Here is a 24,801-nt window from a genome sequence, read left to right as displayed (position 1 = left end):
CTCATCACATTAGACCTGCCCCCTCCATGGAGCCCTTCAAAGCCCGGCTCAAGACCCACCTCTTCAGCTTGGCTTTCAAGCATTCCTAAACCTTTGCTTTTATTGAATTGACTTGCATAATAATTGCTTTTGCCCTTATTTATTTTTTGTCCCCATTTACTCCCTGATAACTACTCTTATTTCATGCCTGGGTGAATGCTTGGTTTTCTATCCATGGGTGTCTGTGTGTTAATGTTTTTTGAGGTTTGTTTGTTTTGTCTTTTTTCCTATGTTTGTGTGGCACTTTGGTCAGCTTAAGTTGTATTAAATGAGCTACAAAAATAAATTTGATTGTTTTTTTTTTTGTGCTGTCCCATAACCTCCTTCTCACTCTCTAGTGTCTTTTGGCACTTACCAGAGGGTTATTATGACTAATAGAGCTCTCGATGCCTTACTTCTCTGTAATTACAAAAAAGGCAATTGCTGTTCGAAAAAAAAAAGAAAAAGAAAAAAAGTTTAAATTCGTAAATTTTGGATCGATTTTAAACATTTTACACAAAAAATATCTTGAGTGACGTTGTTAACTGTATCATAGTTTTTGCATACTCTGATGTTGTATAGCATAAATATTACTATTGGTGTCATATGAAAGTTTTGGATGTGCTTGAAAAAAAAAAAAATCTCCCACAACATTAATTTAGGTACAGGAGCGAACTTGCTGTTTAGGATTGTAACCAGCGACTCAGTGTTAACTCATGCTGATTAATAAATTAACAACACATTGAAAAAAGCTACATTTTCAACCTTTGTGATATTTCTAATTTTATTCTTGCCATACTTACTTATCACAACTATGTAGTTGGTTTTATGTATTTTCCTGCCACCATTTATTTTTTTACTCTAAGAAGAAATCAAGCATGACCTACTTGCTTTGACTCAACAGCTCAAGGTGACTTTTCAAACATTAGACTGAGCCACATTAGCAATACTGCATTAAGTGCAGTCCATATGTTTGGACATCATAACTTGAACTCTGCACCACAACAGTTCAGAAGTTCAATTTCCAGCAGCCAAATGGCTGATAGCCACAGACAAATGACTCTGAAAGCTCAGACCAAAGAGAAATAGCTTTGAAACAGAAAGCAGTACGATGGCTATTCATTACTCAACTGCTGCCCTCAGTAATGGAGAACGGGAAAGGTTACAAATTGAGGTTTCTGTCACACGCCAATAGACAATGGCTTCTGAGCGGCTCCATACAGTGTGATGCATAGATAAATCATTCTACCCCCATCATACCAAACCTCCCGGTCCTGTTCAACGAGAAGGCAATCCTTTTATCATTTCACTTGAACACCTTATGACTCTCTAAACTCTTAAATTACTCCATAAAACGGCTTCTTTGAGGAAAAGTCAAATGCATCAAAAGACTTGAGAGGAATGCCAAACACAATTATGGCGGAACACATAAAAAGACCTGTCAGCTGGTACGAAATACAAAGGTTTTCAACCATATTGTGAGCCTCCCGACATCGTCTGTCTTATATATAATATGCATCCCCATCTGGCAAATACATCTGAAAATCTTGGTATTTTAAACAGTTGCAGCAGCTCGTCTGAATGGCTGCATGAATGTCCAGTCACGCAACAGACTTTCCTCTTCTGGGATAACAGGTTGAATGGATAAACCTTTTAGGATTTAAAGACATACTTCACCCCAAAAATTTATTTTGCCTTTCAAGTACTGAAAATGGGTGCCTTGAGCTCACAAAGGCATTTTTTTCCCTCCTGCTTTACTTCTTTCTGACTCCAGAATTCAAAAAAGGTCAGCCACATATTTAACTTTAACTGAATGGCACAGACAACACAGACTCATTCACAGTACTTCAGTACTACACGTCCTTCTTTTATAGGTAATTTGATGATTACTGAGCATTCAGTTGGATAAAGAATAGGTGGATCATCTGGACGACGTTCCTAAACATGCATTTCTGGACAGTTTGCTGTTGTTAATAGTTGCTTCGAAGGTCATCATTAGCTTTAAGCTAAATAATAAGTGAGTAAATAATAAATAAGTGTGGCTGACTTTCTACGTTTTGGAGTCGTACCTCAAACTGTTACAAGAGATGCCATTGTGAGCTGAAGACTCAGTTTGTGAGGACTTACACCAAAGAAACACACCTTTTCGGGTAATGTATCACTTAAAACTATATTTTTTAAATCCCATTTGAATTCATCAGGTGCATCAAGATGCAACACATGCATATACGGCCATCACACTCTTTTCTACCAAAGTCTCTGCAATATCTTACACAAAGTAATTTTTCTACCCACAGCAAGACCACCATGATGATGAGCTGGCTGAGCAATGTCATGACAAGCTGCGGCAGCAATGTGATAAGTCACTAGATCATTTAATAACAATTTAATGAACATTAACGGGACACATTTGGTGCATCATGGGAGCCCAACAGTGAGGCTGCGTGACCACTATGATCTGTGTGTCACTGCAGGCCAAGCTGCACCTGCTTTTAAGCTGGTTTAAGAGCTGCTGTGGTTGCATTTTCATCCATCCAAGAGGCAAGAAATGAGCTGCCACAGCGTTGGATTCCATCTGAACTCCAGCCAGATGCCTGCATGCCTGCCCCCAGTGTGGCCACATACTTTACTGTCACACTGCAGAGCTGCATCCACATCCACTCTACCTTGAACTGAAAGCCATAACATCAATAATTCAACATTTTCCGTGTCCATACTTTAATGGCAGCTCATGCTACCGAATACCCGCACTTTAGTTGGAGACCATAAAAAGTGCAGCGACACAGCTGCGGATAACCCAGCAGTTAAATTCAACACTTCCAGACTTGTGGATTCACTTTGCCAGCTGTCCCAGAGTAAACGGCCACAGATAAATGAGTCGTGCAAAACTGTAATCAAATAATCGAATTCATTATCAGTGTATCCAAACATTTTACGCAACAACTTACGTCTCGGAGCTTCGTCTATTTTTTTTTTGGCGGGGGGGGGGGGGGGGGGGGGGGTTCTGCAGAACTACACTGCATGCAACAGATGAGCTTTCATAAACACAAGCAAAAAGCAAGATTTTTACCGCTGATTGAAAGTCAACAGTTTGTTAGATGCTGGATCCACACTGTTCATGTCCCCATGCGATGTCAGTCCAGCGGACACAGCAACAGTAAAGAGAGAGAAAGAAAAAAAAAAGGATAACCGGTGTCTTTGTTTGGTCTCTCTCACTACAGGACCATCACCGCGGCACAAACTCCGACAACAGCTGAGCCAAATCCCCTGTTGGTGGTCGGAATCCGTTTCTCTCGTCGCGTTCAGTGCATGATGGTGATGAAGCGGAACGACTCTGCCACTGGAGCTGTGTTTACTGTGCCACCTCTCTCTCTCTCTCTCTCTCTCTCTCTATCTCCCCCCCCCTCTCTCTCGCTTCCCCATTCACTCACTCACATGGTGCGTTTGAATCCATCACATCATTTGCTGGAGGCTCTGCAAAAATTTCAAAGGGTCTTATTGTTATTTGCCCCCCCCCCCTCCGTCGTTGATGTGAAAAGCAAAACAGCTGTTACATCACACCCAAGCAGCTTTGTCTCCACAATATCTTGACTTACAAACTGACTGGCAAAGGATCATCTGAAGTGAAAACTGAGAGAAAACAGTGAGAAACATTTATAGATCCCCTCCACATGTGTACGAATGTCTACAAAACATTTTTAGTGCAAAAAAATGTAGAATTAATCCACATAAATCCTTAAAATGGCCCTTATTGCTTATCACTCATTAGAAATTCCACATCTTAACGCATTCTCCAAACGTGTATTTCGCCTTTGAGGTACTCACATGGTTGTCTTGAGCACAAAATGATGTTTTTTCCTTCCTGCATTACTTCTTTTAGACTTCAAAATGCAGAAAGCGTCAGCCACATTTATTTAGCTTGAGGCCAATGGAGACTGACGCCAACAAGTGGCTAAAAATGTTGGTTTACACACTTTGAAGAGCATCATCTGGTAAAATTTGTTTATCTTTATCCAACTGAGAAATCGCCACTTTGATATGAGCTAAAAACAAACTAACGCTCCAGCTTTGGTGCAACTTGGAACGCGAGCAGACGAGCTCCGAGCTAAATAAACGTGTTTGGCTCTTTACAAAGAAGCAGGAGGGAAGAACGTCTTGTGGGCTCAACACGTAAGTTCTGCGCTTTAATAAACTATGAAAAGAGATTAATCACAACCTTGCTTTTATGTACATTAACAGGTAACAAAGACAGTCCCATCACCTGTGCTGGTTTGATGTTGTGAATGGCGGCACACTGTCCGTTAAAGCACTGAGTATTTTGGACTCAATGAAAGTAGATTTTAAATTGATTATTAGGTATTTTCAGTGGATAATAACTGGTCTATACTGTATTTGGAAGGATGTGGGTCATCAAGCATGATTAGCAACAACTTGTAAACTCTGTATAACAGTAACATAATAAGAACATTTCATAACATTTCTCCTAAATGGGGAATTGATCTTTGTTTTTCTCTGGCTTCTTCGATCCTTGCCAATCAATCACTTTTATGTGCTCTCCTGGGTCTACCCATAATCCCCCTCAACAGCAGGTCCAGGCAATGATGAGGTCATTCATTCACGGAGGCTTCCTCGTCTCCTCATCCCTCACTCTGCTGTCCTCTCTTTTATTTTACCTTCCCAAGATGCTCTTTCCTGCCTTCCCCTGATCTGTAAGACCTTTCACAGATTACCTCTTGGTTTATTGAACACACAGTTGGTTAGTCCTGAACACACACACACACACACACACACACACACACACACACACACACACACACACACACACACACACACACTCACTCATATTGAGGAGCAGAAATGATTGCTGTCAGTTGCCACATTTATTACAGCCAGGAAGCTGGTATACCACACCACACGTCCACTCGAACTGTGAGAAACTCTGGCTCAACTTCCTCTTCTTGGGGGTTCTGAAAGTCCCTATTGCTGTTTAAGTACAAATTATAAAATCAGCACTTTTTTCCCCTTTAAACTTTCACTGTCACACATTTTCCTCTTTTATTTTCCAGACTCACATATTTAATGAAGACAAATGCAGAAGCATTAATGCATAGCTGCATCTGATATATATATATATATATATAAATAACAAGGTACATATATATATATATATATATATATATATTATATAGATTATATGTGTGTGTGTGTGTGTATGTGTATGTGTATATGTATGCATGCATAAATACATGTACGAATCCTGTACATGTCAATCAGTCAATCAGACTCTAAACAGGTCATATTCACTGTTATACTTCTTAAAAATAAACTGATATATAATTTAGGACGGTAGTACTTCACACATAATGTTTAAGCAAATACGGCATATGAAGGTCAATTGTATGTGACCACATTTTACAGCTAGTGTTATAAGTGATGTGTCACTTTCTGATTTCTAAAAACATGTGAACTGAAAATCCATCCATCCATCCATTTTCTACCGTTTATGCTGTTAAGGGTCACGGGGGGGGGGGCAGTAGCCTATCACAGCAGCTTTCGGGCGAGAGGTGGGGTTCACCCTGGCAGGTCACCAGTCCATCACAGGGCCAACACATAGAGACAGACAACCATTCATACTCACAGTCACACCTACGGTCAATTTAGAGTATCAATCAGCCTCGTCCCCTCTTGATGTCTTTGGACTGTGGGAGGAAGCTGGAGTACCAGAGAGAACCCACACAGGAACAGGGAGAACGTGCAGACTCCACACAGAAAGATCCCGTGATGGAGCCGGGACTCAAACCCAGAACCTTCGTGCTGCGACGTGACAGTGCTGACCACTGCACCACCGTGCCACCCCTTGGCTGAAAATAATGTTGACAATCTCTTAAAAAAATGTCATCTGTTATTGCTGTTCAGGAGAAGAGTAGCTTCAAGATCTTGAAAAGTGCAGGTAGCAACAGGCTGGAAAAAAATGAATGAGTCAAAAAAACTTGCAACTTGTCATGAATGAACGGGAACATTGAAATAAATATAGAACATAAAGCAAATGTGAAATGTGAATGATGAACATTAAAATATGTCAAAAAACTTGAGAATGACCTAATCTTCCTCTCGCTCTCTCTCTCTCTCTCTCTCTCTCTCTCTCTCTCTCTCTCACACACACAAACACACGAAATGTGAGCTCAAGTAAATCTGATACCTCCACAATAGCCCTTCTAAAGCCAGACTCTCCAACTCCATCCACACACACACACACACACACACACACACACACACACACCTGAAACATGACAGAGCGCAGGAATGCTCGGCTCAGGCTACGCGACGCTCAGCTGCTCATCAATTTTTAATCAGCAGAAACCCCCCTCTGTGTCACACCACTCCAATGGAAAACACCTAAAGCAACCGACACACGCAGCATTTTCTCTCCGACTGAATGCAACTACCTTTAATAATAGCTCATGTTGAAATGCAAGTCGGCAACAGCCTGAAGAAATGGAACGCCTCTATAAAGGACGCTGAAAATAAGGTGACACTTTTGTTTTCTTACATCGGGATCAACTTACAAACCGCCAGACTGAGATAACCGAACACCCCCGCCTCTTAATTGGAGCCTCAAGGCCACACATAGACACTCATATACGTTGCATAAATACAACCTCATCACAAACAGTCTTCCATTGTTGATGCCACTGGACCACATGACCTTTGCATGAGGGGCTTCTGGTTTTCACGCTTATTTCAGTCGGAGACACCTTTGGGTGATTAACATGAATGTGCTGGGTATGCTTTACAGCCCAATACATCAGGTCTGTCTGTCTGTCTGCGATTACCACCTGATAGGTGAACTCAACCCAAACTACATTGTGTTAAAAACAACCGATTGGGTTCAACCTACCCTCAGAATAGTGTCTTCACAAGAAAAACAATGGATAAGTTGTAACTGAAAGCAGGGAACTGAGCTTGACTAACGCCATCTAGTGGCCACAGCAATCATAACAATAGAAAAGTAGGAAATCCGACATCAATGCGCTGTAAGAAAATCTATGTAAGTAGAAGGGTTAAGATGGTAATAGGTCCCAAATACTTTGGCGCAGAAGACTATGTTTTAACCCCAAAGCCAGCAGCAAGTGAAGGCTGCTGTTTTGACAGACAAAGCAGCGGGAGACTGTTCATTTCCCATTTTCAGTCATGACTCAAAGCAGCCACAATCTTCCCCCTAACCTTCACAAAAGTGCTTATTTCAACCCAAACCCTAACCGTACCGAGTGGTTTTGCTCCAAACCCTAACCAGACCTTAACCAAATCTTTGGCACATCCCAAAACATTTCTTTTCCACAGGGATTTAAAATGGGGCAAAAAGGAAAAGTGTGTATTTGTAGTATCAATAGGTCAGAATAAACAACTTGTTGTTTCAAGAACAATCTATAATGCTGAATGACCCGTTATCTTTCTTCTCTGGATTGATCCAGAGCTTCAGTATTATTGATGGGGTTGAAATATTCACAGCAATCCTCGATACCTATCAATTCCTGTACTTGCATGTGTGTGCATGAGTATGTGAGACCAAGCTACGATGCATTATCCCAGGCTTGGTGTTCCCCAGACAACAGCAACTTCAAAGACCAGGATATATTTATATATGTAGGTGTAAGCATTACAGTGAGTGGGATTGCAATCAAGGCATCCATGCCAGTAAAGGTTGCAGTGCACAGGTTCACAAAATGTCAATGTGTATTCACAGGCCTCTCGCTGGTTCAGCTCTGCGGTTCATCTCTGAGGCTGCATGATGCCGATCAGGAGCCCTTGACTCAATAGTCTGCTAATCCCTCGCAGCTATGCAGGCTCCTCTCTGGACAGCTGCCACTCAGGCCCTTTAGTCTAACCAAGTAAGCCACGTCTGACCACGGCGCCTTTCCCACGCGAAGGCCAAACAAGGCCTCTGGCACTGTTTGTGTGTGTAGGAAAGAGAACACACACACACACACACACACACACACACACACACACACACACACACAAAATGTGATTATACTTACAAACTATCAAACTGGATCTAATGTGAGCCATCTCTATACAAAGAAGAAAATAAGAAACTATCCAAAATAATGTTGCACACAATGGAGTTTGGTACTAGAGTCTGATGTTTGAACACAAGCTGCATTGTAGTTGCAAACACTCACCGTGTAAAAATTGATTTGAGTGTAATGTGCCTCCACACCACTACAGGTTGTTGGAGGTTCATGGTCACAGGTGATTCAAGCCATACCGTTCATCATGGAAGGTGCCGATGATGAAGGAAGGAAGGAAGGAAACAGGTTTCTCACCTACAATCTAGTAACTGAGTCCAATACTTGATACAACTGGCTGTTGATGGAGTTGAGACATCTGCTTCGACAGCACATGTTGTAACTGAAGTAATGTTACATTGAAACTATGCGGTAACAACATTAACATATTTCGATTTCCAACAGGTTGGACAAGATTGAACTTCATCTTTGAGTACACGTCCAAACAACTCCACCGTCGGCCAGTATCGGCTCAAGAACTGGACTTAGTTATTGTGACACCTTGTAGATTCCGTCTTGTATTATGTGATTATCACAGACTTGAAATATTATGATACCACTGTTATCGTGAGCAAAATACAGTGATATTAATTTTCATGTCCTGAGTTACTGGGGGTTCCATGTTTCCATTACACCACTTGATGCACACGAAGAGAAAAACAGGAACAAACACTGCTGAATTTGGAGGAAGGTGGGAAAAAAGGGAGGAAGTCACTCGACTTGGAATTGCAAGAAAAGACCTGAGCATCTCTGGCAGTTATGGACATAATGTTCATACGACAAACTCTGCGGTTTAAACATAATGGTGTTCTGCATTGTCACATCAGATGCAGCATGCAAATTAACAGACTTGCAATGATGTTTCTTGACAATACGTAACATAAAGGAAGAAGCAGCAATAATAGCTAAGTGCATTTACATGAATTGAGGGATAGAAAAACAGGAGTTTGAGAATCTCTCGACTAATGATGGTGAACATGCACACACACGTGATCCAGAGATCCAGACCTCTTTGTTTCGAGTGCGCCCCAAATGCCAGCAGGTCACCATGTGGCCTCTTTAAAATGTCTCTGTGTCAGGCTGGGTCGATTGATGATAGCGCTCTCATTAAATGTAATCAGGTGAATTAACCTTTTGTCTGTAACAGTAAGACCAGCCCTGGACATCACTTTGTCCTTCAGCTCTTAAGCTAAATGTGTTTGTGTATGCTTGTGTATTTGTGTGTGTGTGTGTGTGTGTGTGTGTGTGTGGATGCTTTTAGTATGCTGACAATATGCTTTAGTCCTGATAATTGCTGAGCATGACGAGATACACAAGTCAATTTACGATGATGCAGTAAAAGCTTTTTTTCTCATGCAAAGAAACAGGCTATTTGCAAAGACTTTCTCCTTCTCTTTAATTTATACAAAGAAACACAGTGATCTTGTTTGTTGTCTGAAAAACCCTCAACTGAAGCTACTTGAGTTTGCCTGCTCTCCACATAAATTGCTTCTTCATGCTCTCTCCCTCTCTCTCTCTCTCTCTCTCTCTCTCTCCCTCTTCCTCTCTCTCTACAGGTTTTGAATGGCTGACATATCTGTTATACTTACAAATCAGAATTTTTTATTTGTTTTCTTCCTTTTCCCTAATCTTGTGACAAATCAAAAGCTTAAACTAACAGGTAAAGATCAGAAGAATGACACCTTACGTCACATTTTTTAATTAATAAACACTGGTCATCCTATCATGTGGCCACATCCCTGTTTTTACAGGAAGAGTTCGCCCTCTTGTGGTTGTAAATTTTATCACAGCTGAATGAGAGGGAATTTAAGCGAATGCATTGGGTTTTTTTTTTATATATTGGCATGCTTCTTGCAACCCTTCTACTGTATTATTTTTTTCTTTTGAGGGAAAAAAACTTATTTCTTTAGGAGTTTGGTGCCAATCCAAAAAATTTATCCTCCAGATCCACCCAGTACAATTATTCTTTGTTGCCTCTCGACAGTGAGCCATGAGGGTATAACACTGCCTCTGGCTTTGCAAAAGAAATCAAATGTGCGGCTTTATTTTATTCTGCACCACTACAACCCCTTTCCACCCAATACTTTACAAAATACTTTGTACCAACATAAATGGTTAGAAATTGTATAATGACTAAGAATGTGTGGTTTCTGTGTTTTGGCTCTAGACTGATGAGACCTTCATAACTGCCCCTCAAACCCGATTCATTGTGAGGACCATTGTGAGAACCATTGTTGAGGATTGTCCTCACTATCAGCGGCGAAGAAACTCTGAAGCGTTGTTGCACTTCATCCCCACCAGTCTCGCGAAAAAGGAGACCTCTGTTGTTCTCATCTCTCTGTTCACAAAATGCACCTGTGTTCATTTCTGCCAAGTAGAGCAAAAACATCAATTACGCTCATTATTCTTCATAATAAAACAACTCCATCACTCCATCTTAAAAGGAACAAATGGAAAATCAATTTAGCAATATAATTATTAGTAAGACGTGTATTTTAAGCTACATAATGCAGAAATAGCAGCTTTAATGACAGTGTTGAACTTCACTCCCCAAACACCTATTCTTGGTCTGATCAGGTTCAATCACCTGCAATGACAAAGTGGGCAAAGAGTCTCTGCCCTGGTTAGTTTAATTAGACCATAACCTTGGACATGTCATAAAACCTCATTCATTCTCCATCAGTGGTTTAAGAAGTTACCCGATAGAGCTGTTTTAGACTTATGCATGTGCTACAAAGTCCCCTAGTGGCTATAAAGATAACAAATAAATATTTCAAGGTATAATTCCTTTTAGCATCACTCCTGATGCTATGAAAGTACAGAGAAAATTAATACCAAGCAGGAAATGAGAACCGGTATGCTGCCCAGCACTATGGCGCACAGCTCTCCTCTGTGAAACATGTCATTTGCCTTCCAAATGTGTATAATACATAAAAGTACATTAACTCCAAGATCAGGACAGACAGCTCCCCACGCCTGCGTAGTGCAAGGAACCGTCAACATATGGGTCAGCCTCTAATTCACATTTATCTGTCCTGTTGTTGTTGGCTCCTATCCTGAAAGCAAGTCTACACCAACACTCTGTCAACAGTATACTTCATTTAAATAATTAAAAACATATCAAGAAATGTGATGATTTAAATCTATGTGAAAGGGATATTCTAGGGGTCAAAATGACTCCCTGTTACCTCAAGGCAAGAAAATGTAACAAATGAATGAGGCTTCACAACAGGAGGGTCTCCTTCATGACTTTGCTTTGTTTTAGGAACTTTCCAAAAAGCTAAGATGGAAAACAGGAACATGCAACATAATCCACATACTATTACATCAGGAGGCCCGCAGTTGGGGTTTTTACATCAACAACTTAATTTGAGCCACATCTTTACAACCTTTGCCGAAAATACACGCATGCACAACCTTTCATTCTTTCACCCGTTTTCTTTCTGCTGCTAACCGAGAGGAGGTTTTGGCTTGCCTCCCTTTAAACCGCAGGGTGAAAATGTACAACAGTAACCCTTCACAGGCTCCATTTCCTCCTTTGTCTCTCCTAGATGGTATTTTCAGGGTTACCACAGGGGCACTGGGCTGGTGTGGAGAGTCTACAGACGCACTGTTCCGTACTGTGTAGATATCCTTTGATCTCTCATACCTCCACTGCAGCAACGATCCCCGGCTCACTTCTGTGGAACTTCTAAACACTTTCACTTCGCTGCATCCTTGAGAGTGACCGTGGTGAAAGCGGAAGTTTATACAGCTTTGAGAGCAAAAAAAGAAACCACTCCACATAATATGACTCCCCTATGTATGTGGCTTGCGGCTGTGCTCGATCTGGCCGCATCTCCACCGATACCCCACTTTACTCGCTGTGCACTATTCCAGTCAACTATAATGGGAAATGTTTTTCCAGCCTACAAGCCTTCCCGGAGAAGTGCACAGTGCTTTTTAATGTGTAGGTATGTGTCCTAAAGCCCTAAATAGAAGCAGATGTTTCAGTTGAGAGTAAAAGTTTACATAGAGCTGTAATCAAGCAAGGGAAGTTTTTTTTTTTTGTATGTTTCTCTTCTCGTAATTTGAGTCTATTTTTCTGTCTAAATGAGCCTTGTGCGCTGCATTGTGCACATGGCTGAACTGTGCAGGGTTGTGCTGAGCTATGCAGCCACATATGGGAGTGATTAGAGTCCAGTGTTTATCAGACCTCACTGAGGGACTGACTGTACGGCGGAGCGGAGCAGAACCGGCCGAGCACACTTTTTCAATTTCCCAGCTGGAAATTCTTCTATGGAAATCACACAAAAGAAAATGTATTGCACCGACGACATGTTTGCAATCATCATTCCTTGATGCAGCTGGGACATCCAGACGATCAAGGCTTCAAAATTGATCGTAGGTACATTAATCGTTAAACGTTTGAACAAGATTTCCTACAAATTTACACATCAAACTCCATTTACAGGTGTTATGGTGCACATGTGGGAAGTCCTAAGAGTTTAGCCAGCATTGGTTGAGGCAGAAGACTACAAGTTTGAAAATGAAAAACATTTGAGAAAGAACCAAACCAAACAAAGGGCTGCACGGTGGTGCAGTGGTCAGCACTGTGGCCTCACAGCAAGAAGGTTCCGGGTTCGAGTCCCAGCTCGGGCGCGGGATCTTTCTAAGTGGAGTTTGCATGTTTTCCCCGTGTCTGTGTGGGTTCTCTCTGTTACTCCGGCTTCCTCCCACAGTTCAAAAACATGCAATTTGGGGACGAGGCTGATTGATACTCTAAATTGACCGTAGGTGTGACTGTGAGTGTGAATGGTTGTTCGTCTCTGTGTGTTGGCCCTGCGATGGACTGGCGACCTGTCCAGGGTGAACCCTGCCTCTCGCCCGTAGATGCTGGGATAGGCTCCAGCCCCCCCGCGACCCTTACTAGTAAGGAATAAGCGGTAGACGATGATGGATGGAAACCAAACAAAACCACAACCCCAAAATGAAGGTCCACCATGTGAGTGACTTTCCCCTGTCCAGGTGTGGCAGGTGTAGCGAGTAAAAAGATGCTTAGAGTACATGATACACACAACATAAACGTACAGATTTTACAGATCCCGATTACTTCTTTTCTTTTCACTTAACGTTTACACACAAAATGAATAATCAGAGAAACAATTTGTACATTGGTATATAATGACAATTGCCCTACCACCCAGAGGCCATTTAACAAGTGTCAACGCTGCTTCATCATTTTCTGCTGGCTAATGCAAACATTACAATAAAGTACAAATGCAATCTGACTCAAATGTGTGAGAGACATGAATAATGGTCCCCGTATACAAGAGAGGAGTGTGTTGGGTCAGTTGAGATGTCAGGAAGTACATCAGTTCAGCTCCCTGTGGTTGCTCATCACTACGGACAAGATCTAAATTCATCAATGATATAAAAATATATAAAAGAGTGCATGTCTGAGAAGAGAAGGGTTGAATGAAGTTCAACTAGACTTGTAGATTGTTGATGATGTTTCCTATCTCAGTCAAGAGGCCTCTTCAGTTGAAGTGGTTGTGGTTTATATGACAGAAAGGTGAGGGCCAAGACTTCAGAGCCTTCAGCCTGCATTCTTTCTAACTGACAGCAGAGGGCGACTAAATTGGTTTTAGAAGGAAGTTTAATGAGAAATCCTCCTACTGCTCAGTTAAGATGTTCCCAACGGATTCATCGCCTCCATCGCTAGTTTCAGGTCTTGTTCAACACAACATTACGTTTATTTTAATGAATCATTTGGAGTAAATGACTGAATAAACTGGTTATACGAACACTGCTACCACCGAAAACCGTCTTTGGACTTTTGCCGCTTTCAACATTTTGAACCGATTTGATTTTAAAGACAAAACCACACTGAACCGATAAATCAAATTCCACCACTAAATGTTGTACTGCAGCCGCTCACGGAAGTACATGGGAATCTAACAAGTAGTAAATCCTGTACCACTGTACGGTGGTAATACACCTCTGTGCAAGTTTGATATAGCCAGTTCTGCTCACGTTTTTGATTTAACCTTCTATTGTTCAAAACAGGTCATAATGCAAATCTGCCTTTAAATTAGTAGAAAAATCCCTCTGGTTCAAGTCTGGACACTGAACCGAGTCGATTAATTGGAAATCAGCCCTTGCCTTCCTCTAACTCCCCTACAGCTCCACCCTACTGTTCGAATATGGTCACCGTCAGTTACACAAAGACATGGAAGGCAACAAAATGGGAGAGAACAGACCAAGGGTGATGTAATGATGGCTATGTTCACTCTTTTACAGTCTGTTTATGAAAACTGTAAAGACTTTCTATAAACAAACAATGCAAACATGTTCCTCATTCACATTCTGCTTTTAAGTCTAGTGTAAAGGAAACCACAATAAAAAAAAAAAACCCTGCCCTTTTTTTTTTTATCCTTAAGGCACATATTGGAAACTCCCTCCCTGGCCTGTTCATTTAAAAAGCATGTGGAGGCAGCACCATGCACTTCAGCTACAGCTGGATCCAGACTGGTGCCAATCTGACAAGCAGCAAGCTACAGCAAGCCACCTGGCAACTGTAGTCACAAAATATTGAGGGACTGGCAGCAGGAGAGGTTAATGAAGATGCTGCATTTCAAAGCAAACGAATGACCCCTCAAGTAAGAAGTTCAGATGAAGGCAGGATGCGAGAGTGAGTGGGAGAGAAAGTCTGTTTTAGTGGCTGCAGCCAGCCAAGGATCTATTTTTGCACACTTAATGTGTTGCAGGGTGAAGTTATCACTGCTTTATGAGAAGCTATTTGTTCAATGGCTGAATGGAGGCATGCATGGGTGGTAAGCAAGGAGCAGATGGAGGACAAACGGAGTGGACTGATTAATGAACAGCACACATTTCAAAGCCCACTAATCCGGGCCCTCAAACCTGTCTCTTTCCCCTCCCACATTGTAAACAGCTTCCTTATCTCTATGTATTTTGTAGTTCAATCCATAGTAACATGTTCTAATCACATGTTGCCCGGCTTTAGACCGATGATAAATGGGCTTCTCCTCCCTTGCGATTCAGTTGCTGCACTGGGCCAGTGCATGCCTTTCCTTAAATGAACTACAAATGTTCTGTTATGGATTGACGAGCCAGCCCAAAGATTCCACGTCACGAATGAGGCTCATTTCCACCACACCAGAATGTGCTGATGTTGCCGTCGGATTCTTAGAAAGCTGAGTTCTGACCTTTCCCAAATCTCGCTGCTGGTTTTTATTGTCTTTTACCGGTCATCCAGTTTGTGTGATTAAATTGTTGGTTTGTAGTTCATCTTACGGATTCGCCTGTTAGGGTCATTTCCTGGCAGTGTCTGTAGTTTGTTTTGCCAGTTCTTGGGCAAAGCCAAGCCTGCAACTGTCACCATACAGCGTAATCTCGTCCACACACGAATAGCCTCTGTTGACCAGAGGTGGTTTACGAGGAGCACAGTCGGGCCAGAACCAAGAGTTCAGTTTCCATCAGAGTTCACAGTGTCAGAGCAACACACCACAATGGAAAATAAAGGGAAGAAGCACCTCATAAGTTAACTGTTCCAGCAGGAAGCTCTGTGCAGAATTTGCATTAATGTAGAGTGCATCTGGAGTGACAACTAGTTCTGAGATCCCACTTCTCTGCTTTATATGCAAATAAACAAGAAAATCTTTTTATTTGCAAAGACCAAATGCATTGATTTTAACCAGCAGGAGGCAACGCTATTTTCCCAGATCCTAGTCTGCTGGAAATTAACACACACACACTTATGAAGAAAGAAATCAAATCAAAACAGACTGGGCTGCATCCCAGACAAACCATCACACCGAAGATGTTTGCTGCACTCATCTTTACAAGCTTTGGAGAAAAAAGATAACACTCATATAACACCCCTGTAGAATCATAAACTGTTTTGCAGTTAATGACCACAATTTGTAAATTGGTTCCACTGTCTTCGATGGAGACAGCGCCCTCTTCCTGCAGATCATGGAAAAGATGGTGACATAAACAATGTGGCGGTTGAGCAGCTTCTAAGATCTCCATTGCAAATTGTGGTTTATACACCAAACTTCCACATCCACCAGGAGGATGGAGCGTGCTGGAGGACCACCGTCCTAAGCCCCCGTCCCCCAAACAGGTGCCCCTGACTGACCAGAGGAGTTGCTAGTGCAAAGTCTGAGACATCTAATCTCATCCGATTGTGTCTGCCAGCAGCAACATGTAAAAATTAACTATTTAGCCTGGGCTTGTCCAGCAGTATAACATGACGCTCCTCGTACACAAATGAGAATATGTTCTGTACGTTTTGTGTCCTGTATGCTTGGAACAGGCTTAACTTGGTAGGCAGGCAGTGAATATGACCACATCTAAACGAGCCAGAGGTGTGCTTTGAGCAGTCAGGTCTGATCAGATCATCAGATCCCTCAAGACGCATATTCAAGAAACCCAGGATTATGTGCTGAATGAGCCCAAATGTGGAATAAACTGTCTACATACAGTCCTCCAGATACGCTGCAAATAATCAACTACCATCTTTTGCCGTCTGAGTTCAATAATCTTATAATTGTTTCCCATCCATCCATCCATCCACTTTCTTCTGCTTATTCCTGCTAAAGGTCGCGGGGGGGGGGCTAGAGCCTATCCCAGCAGCTTTCGGGTGAGAGGTGAGGTTCACCCTGGACAGGTTGCCAGTCCATCGCAGGGCAAATAAACATAGACAGACAAGTCACACCTACAGTCAATTTGGAGTATCAAATCCCCACTTGCATGTCTTTGGACAGTGGGAGGAAGCTGGAGTACCAGAGAGAACCCACGCAGGCACAGGGAGAACATGCAGACTCCACACAGAGAGATCCTGTGATGGAGCCGAGGCTTGAACCCGGAACCTTCTTGCTGTGAGGCGACAGTGCTGACCACTGCACCACCGTGCCGCCTATAATTGTTTCCCTTCATCATAATCTCTGTGGTCACCTGTGACTCCACAATAGCTACCTGCTGTTAGTGAGATCACCTGCCAACTTGCTCTTGGCTGATTTACTTAGATAAGGCTTAGTCACCATGTATCAGTGTCCAAAACATAGCAGTAATGATAACGTGATGTCATGTGTTTATACGGAAACAGAGAGAGCTTATCATAACTTCAGTAGATCAACTTCCCTGTACTTGCGTATGGAGATTCAACATGTAAATCGGCTTTTCTTTCACATGGTGCCATATCCTCGCCAGTGTCTGTAACCCGGCGGGGGCGGATCAAGGTCTTGATAAAACCACCTAACAACAATCATCCATCCATCCATCCATCCATTTTCTTCCCCTTATCCTGTTAAGGGTTGCGGGGGGGGGGGGGGCTGGAGCTCAACAACAAACATCCACATTCAAAATATATGGAAACACTTGAGCCACGTGAGCATGTGAATATGCATGTGAAGGCAGGTTTTAAATATGCATGTCTTTGCGAACCTGTCGAAAGTAGTGAGTCTGTATGGTATCTCAGTGGTGGAACACACAGACTGTGAGCAGCAGCAGCAGCAGCAGCAGCAGTCCTCTACTTGAGTGTCTTTCATAGCCCCTGAGTATAGCGGAGAATCTATTTCCTCGTGCAGTAGCACTTCAGGCCCGACTTTGATTGATTGTCTGTTAAACTGCCGGTGTCTAAGAGATGCCAGGAGGCTTTACAATGTGACTCAAGGTCCACAGCACATAGAATGGCAACGCACTCTTCCACTACATAGAATAAATCAACTAAGGATGCGTAATTTGAGAGTGAGCGCTTAGCAAAATGCTGTCACATGTATATGGAAATTAGGAAGAGACATCTCTTTCAAACACACGCACACACACACACACACACACACACACACACACACAAAAAACATTATGAGCTATATGAGCAATAAAGCGAGTCATAAGCAAATTCTGCACACCTCCGCATATTGTCTGAAATAGCAGGAAATTAGCGTGGGGGTGGGAGTGCGGGTTGATACAACCAGAAAAATCATTCATAGACAATATCGATAAAGAGTGAAAAAGCTTCCTGACTGTTTAAAAATTATCTTCTTGCAATCACAAGTTCTTGACAAAACACACCACAGCTAGGAAGTCTTGCTGATGGTGTGTGATTATGTAAAGAGGAAGGAACTTGGGAGAGGCATCAGTAAAAGTGAGAACCTTTAAGAAACACCAGTAACCACCGTAAACACAGCTTGAGAGATGACTTGGAGAACGGACCAGTGCAGTTCTACCATACTGTACCAGCACACCCATTAAGAGGCAACCAGAACAGAGGGGTACAGCTATTTTAGGCCTACAAAAAAAAACAAATACAAAAAACACTTTATATTGGACCCCATTAATAATTTATCCAGCCACAAAGTGATGGGATTTTTCCATAAGATTTAGATTATTGCAGAAATATTTCTGTGTTGAGCAAAGGTTCATGAGACTTTGATGTTTTGCATTCGCTAGATACAAACATCACTATTTAGAGAATTTGGGAGCATAAATGAAAGTACCAGGCCGATGTTATGCTCTGACCTACAGCAGGGATTCAAGAACCTCAGTGTCACCACAACCAGCTCCGTGCTTCTTCCGTTTTGGGCGTCACTTATCCACAACAGCCACCATAGTTTCACTCAGTCTCTCATTATCCATTTCATTTTTTTAGGACACAAGCAAATTCACAGGTCTGGTATCCACTGATACACACCATGCCAGATTAAAAAAACAAAACAATATTAAAATATCATAAACTTGTGTTAACCACAGATGATGAGGGAACCACACGTGCAACAGTGCTAACTTATTCTCAGGTTTAGGACTCAATCCTGCACCACCATTTTTGTCCAAGGAGCAGAAAATTACTGTGTGGTCATTGATGATACTGTGTTCATATTCTGTATCTATGTGGCCTCCTTGGTGAAATATTAGCTTTATTAGTTCTTTCTAGTTGTCTGGTAAGATCTGAGGGCCCCTGTCAGAGTAGGGCTCTCAGAAATCCCAAAGGCTCCACTACAAAGACCCCTGCCCTCTGCCTGTGTGCTGGATCCCTCAAACCGATCTTGACTAGATTTTTTTTTTTTTTTTGTATTTAGTTGGAACTTGAACCAGCATCTTATCCCATCTCTGATTGGCCACTCTAAGAGCTAGACTGTCCAACAACACGTGATTTGGGCTATTAAAGGATGATTGACTTCCTACCACAAGGAGCTTTGTCTATATTGCAGAGTCAGGTGCATCCGTGCGTAACGCATCGCCTCCAACGTTCACATCAAAACATGTGAACGAGGTAAAACATGAACAAAAGCCATGGGGGTATTTTAGCCAGACAGGTGGAGACGGGACACCGCTGTGTGACAAACTTACACTACCTCCGGAATCACATAGCCCATTTTTTGGGCATCTTTCCAAATCGATGCGCACGCACACAACGCATGGATAAATCACCAGTCCGGGGGGAGAAAGACACAGTGGAAACTCATTGTGTGGCCGCATGTAGAGCAGTTCGGTGGGTTCGTCTAGCCATTTTGACGACCCTCTTGTCCCAGACAAAAAAGAAAAAGAAAAGCATCAGCTCCCTCAAATCCAAAGACCTACCTGGTAATCTCGAAGCTGCAACCTTTCCGAAGGAGCAACGCTCTCTTCCGCATGATGGCTTTGTCTCTGCCGAGGTACACATTTTTGTCTGAATTCATGGGTGCTGGAGGAGCAGGTAGACTCCGGGAAACACAGAGGGGTTTTCTTTCCAAGACAAAAAAGTCAATAATCGAGCAGTGGACTGTGAGAGGCGTAGAGCGGGAGACAGGTTGGCCAGGAAAAAAGAGGAGGAGAAAAATATCCTTTGACGCTTGGTTCACCTCAGCGGAGCCAGTAAAGTGATCTTGCAGACTTTTCCCTTCAGACAAGACAAAAGACTGTGGAGCTTCTAGAGGTGCATGTTCGCCGGGTAGTCGGTATCTCCATGCGGGCTTTTTGTTGGAGCGGGGGCTGCTGCAGCTGTCAACCTGAGCGGACGGTGCTGCTGAGCAGTCTCCGCGGCTCCAGAAGTCCCGAGTTCCTGCTGTGCGGAGCCCACAACAGCGCTCCTTCTGCTTCTGCTGAAGCCCGGCACGGAGAGACTGCTTACTGGATAGAGAGAGAGAGAGAGAGAGAGAGAGAGAGAGAGAGAGAGAGAGAGAGAGAGAGAGAGAGAAATCATTCGCCCATGAAAAGATACCAGAGACAATATCCATTTATGACCAGCAAAAGCATATTCAGAGTTTTCATTAAGGTGTAGATTATATATATATATATATGTGTGTGTGTGTATATATATATATATATATATATATATATGTGTGTGTGTGTGTGTATATATATATATATATACACATATATGTGTATGTATATATATGTGTGTGTGTATGTATATATATATATATATATATATATATATATATATATATATATATATATATATATGTGTGTGTATCATATCCCTCGAAGAAAGGGGGCCATGACCTTGTCCTTTGAGATGCAAAGCTGACACTGTGGGCCAAAAGCATACACTCGTTTTGTAAAAAGAAAAAAACCTTTTGTCTTTTTCTCACCTAAGTTGCCATGTCAATTAATGAAATTTCATGAACATGAACAACATTTTTTTAACCTCACAAAAAAGAAAACATCCAGTGTACAATGTAATTTTTATATAATTTAATTATTTTATTAATAGGCCCGTTCGACTTTCTTTTTTTTTTTTACATCTTGAAGGCCAAATTGAACCTTATTGGCTGTCCAAATTAGGGCCCGTGGGCCAATGTTGGCCAGCCCTACCAAAAAGTTTTCGTTTTAATTTTGTTCTATTAATTTGAGCATTAACAACAACAGCAAAACCAGGAGCAGTGCAGGACATCCAATCTGAAATCCCCCTCAGTGGCTGAAAAAGTCCCAAACCTGTTGTATTGTGGCTACATTTGTAAAATTTTCTTACACACAAAATTTTGTTCTTAGACACCCTCAGCCTTTCCTTAGCCCTACATTTAATCTTACAGGCAGGAAGTAAATTTTGATGGGTATTTGTGACTCCTTGTGTAGCCTATGTTTTGTAGAGACAAGAACCATCTGACATTGGACCTGAAGACCCCATGCAGCAGCATGGGAGGTGTCGAGGACGGATGATTTACTCATCATGAAGCTCTTCCTCCTATCAACTGTTACAGGAGCACGGAGCTGACAGGAATCCCATAGGGAGAGTTCTAACTTGGTACAGACAGTGCCAGAAAAGCCTCACATTTCCTGATGCAGCCAGGCTGGTAGCTGAAACATGGAGGGACACCGCTGGACCTCATCATTTTCTCCTATCCTCACAAGGCTACGAAAGAAAAGCTTCATGATTGTGCCCCTCTAAAGACCAAATTTAAGGCCATGCGTTCATTTTAAGGCTAGCTTGACAGTCTTAATTTTATATCTTGTCACACAGCAAACGTCATTTTTTAAGGTATAATTACACTGAAAAAAGAAATAATGGTGATATGGAAAGAGTGATTAGATTTTTAATGTTATTTGGATGAATGCACTAGCAGCATGCATGGAAATGTCACGGCCTCTATCAGAATATTTGAAGTATATAAAGATTAAGTAACATATATACAGTAAAATACTGAACGAGATGCCTCATTAGACGTTTACTGGGCTAATAACCCTCATTACCATCTTGCAACACTGTTTGCATTGACTGATAGAATAGGTGGTAAGATGGGATTCCACCGGGGGCTACAGAAGCTGCAGCTGCCGCTACTGGTGCTTCTCAGATGAGTCACAAGGAATGGCCAGAATAAAACAGGTTGGATAAAGATTGCAGGGAGTAGATCCCTTGATTCTATTTCTGGACCCAACTGAAGAGGGGGGGACAGGTACAGAGTAGGTTGTGCAATCGTATATCGTGTGAGAAAACAGCAGAGGTGACCAGTTACTAACCAGAGACGACTGGCAGAGAAATGATTGGTCCGATGAAGTGAATTACATTTATTTTAACAGCGTGGGAAAGCAGAAGTGACAAGAGTAGAACAAAGATGATATGGCAGAATTCCCAGCAGATGATGAAACCTTCCTGAAATTTCACCTCAGCTTTATGTTGCAAGACCTCTCCAGACCTACAAGTTTTGAAGCAGCAGGTCTTCCTTTTCATTGAAAGATCCTCTTGTGGTATTCTTCAAACTGGTAACTGACTTGTTCTCGAATACAAGAAAGCAAGTACCTCTCAATGTATATTAATTCTTTGGATCGATGCTGCAATATCCTGAGGGGTCAGGGTGAAAGCATCAATATTCATTTGTGTATTTATGCCAATTATTTACCTTCATTGGCTACTAAATATCCCACTTAATTCACCAAACAATGAGTGTACAGTATATTCAGCTCAAATGTCAGATAATTTTTTTTTCTTTTTGACAAGAGTGGCACATATTTACAAGATTTTATTCAGTAAGCTCTCTGAAACTAAAACAATCCAAACAGACCACATGCAAGTGTTTTTAGAGAAACTCTAAGCTGTTAGTGCAGCCAGCTGTAGGTGGTATTGATCAGTTGATTAGTTCTAAAAAAAAAATGGTGTAGACCTGGTTTGCATCTTGTCTGTGCTTCAGCGGGATTTGTTGCTTTTGCTTTCAAGGGTTGTGTTGTTATATTTTTGTTGTATCAAAAAGGATGGTCTCTAAAACATATCAATAGATTTGTAGATTTGTAAACTGAGTCTGATACAATGCATCAGTCTGGTAAGTTTATGCACAAAACCACTTGGTTCAGGTTAGGACAATTTCCAACTTTGGGTTCAAACACTGTTCTGATGGAAACAGGAAGCCAACACCATGGCAACACAAAATTAACTGCACCATAAAAAAAAAAAAACATATCCTGTAAGAAGATCTTTCTCTACTCAGTGGTCTTGAACACAAGTTGCCTCTTCTATGAATCCACCACTGTATTCGGATTTTTATCCATCAATTCATGCATCCATTTTCTGATGCTTATCTTGTTAAGGTCACAGGGGGACTGGAGCCTACCCCAGCAGTATTCGGGCGAGAGGCGGGGCTCACCCTGGACGAGTCACCAGTCTATTGCAGGGCCAACACATATAGACAGACAACCATTCACACTCACAGCCACGCCTACTGTATGGTCAGTTTAGAGTATCCAATTAGCTAAGTCCCCTCTTGATGTCTTTGGACTGTGGGTGGAAGCTGGTGTATCAGATTTTCATCCTTTTGTTTGTATTTTTATTCGTATCCTTTTACTTCATGTAACTTCCTATTTTAGTGTGGCCATAAATACTACAGCCACTAGATGGCACCTGTCACATACCTGGATGTAGTTCATTTTCCCCACTAGTTTTAATGATACATCCGTTCAGTCTTCTGGAGAGGACAGGCGTTACACTCAATCTGAAGTGCAGAAAAGTGAAGATGCATGAGAGAATACAGTAAGTACACAACTGTACTTGAGACCACCTTTTCAAGTGGACCTGAGTATGGGTCAATGACCATGTCCTGTGTATGGTACAGTGTTTACACTCATCAAAGGAACTGGACTTAGGGGTCAAGAGTCCTCAGATAAAAATTTAAGCATTGAGTTCCAAAGCGTCTGATTTCTCAGATTGCTGTGGTTCCTTAGTTCTGTTGCTGATTCCATCTAAAAGGAGGAAGTGTACACCTATGAGCCAATAGACTTACACACCCAGAGAAGGCAGATCTGCTCTCACTAGTGCATCAGCCCACTGTTTAGATGAGGAATTCTCTCAACATGACTCAAAGCTGCATTCAGAGGAAGACTCAGCCATGTTTATGTGATTGGAAGGACTTTGGTTCTGCTGTTTAAAACCAGTGTCACCATGATTCAACGGTGGTACTATCGACCACATCACCCAGCGTGACACACAGATAGGCACCCTCTGATACCACTTGCCATTAGCTTAGTTATAAAGAGCAGCTATCTGAGCTGGAGGACTTCATTAGTTCTCCTATGATCTACAACTGACGCTTGGAGAGACTCAATGTTGAAGTGAGACCCTTCAACTGACAAACCAATCTGCTGTTAACAAGGATGATCATTTTGCTGACCACTAACACACAAAAACATGTTTTGTCAAATACTACCATGGTGTTTAATATAACCTCAGCTTAATATAATACAAACACATTCAGGCAGGCAAGGTCATGTAATGTGTGAGAAGCATTTTTCTGTATTTACAGAGGAAGGATGGAGGACACTGAAGGGCCTTGCAAGTGACCTCCATCAGGACTGAAAATATCAGCCTGGCCTTCTGAGTTCTGTAGTACTTTGGATTATAAGAATCACATACATGCAGCTGCTTGTAGGAATGGCCTAATATCACAAACTAAAATCAAGACGAATTAAAGGTGCCATAGAGAGGTTGAACGGGGTATTAATTCTTGTTCTGTGGTGTGATATGTAACCCCACAAAAAAATGGTTGGGTCTGTTATGCTCAGAAGCTTCCTAAAAGGCTCTCTGAAACCGCTATGTTACCATGTTGGGTTTAGAATGCGTCGTTTGTCCCTATTGGCGTCGTTTCTGACCTTATCTGGCAACCTCATTATTTATGCAAGTGCATGAGTTGACGGCGATCGGTTACCGTTGTTTATCTGGCAACCTCATTTAACTACTACTCGGTGATTGGCTGCCCTCACTGTCACTGAAAAGAAAGTACTCCCACTTTCTCGGCTAACTGTCGCC

The 24,801-nt window shown here is 42.0% G+C and overlaps 1 protein-coding gene across 5 annotated transcripts in view; it reads right to left on the bottom strand.

The window, feature by feature from the left end:
- The window catches only part of garnl3 (GTPase activating Rap/RanGAP domain like 3), a 65,926-nt gene extending 45,744 nt beyond the window's left edge, over window positions 1-20,182 (bottom strand). For 4 of the 5 annotated variants that reach the window (XM_086187587.1, XM_086187590.1, XM_086187588.1 and 1 more), the window contains exon 1: window positions 19,671-20,182. In XM_086187587.1, coding sequence (XP_086043713.1) covers window positions 19,671-19,768 — 98 coding nt within the window. In that variant the 5' untranslated portion in view covers window positions 19,769-20,182. Of the gene's footprint in view, window positions 1-3,088; window positions 3,343-19,670 lie in introns of those variants that run through there. The other variant, XM_086187589.1, reaches the window with a different exon arrangement.
- Window positions 20,183-24,801: the final 4,619 nt, after the last annotated feature.

The sequence above is a fragment of the Aulostomus chinensis genome, chromosome 19 (assembly GCF_037954235.1).
Source record: "Aulostomus chinensis isolate RoL2024-O1b breed Wild chromosome 19, RoL_Achi_v1.0, whole genome shotgun sequence".
Classification (NCBI taxonomy): domain Eukaryota; kingdom Metazoa; phylum Chordata; class Actinopteri; order Syngnathiformes; family Aulostomidae; genus Aulostomus; species Aulostomus chinensis.
Note: the sequence above shows the minus strand (reverse complement) of the source record. Positions and strands in the feature narration are given on the sequence as shown.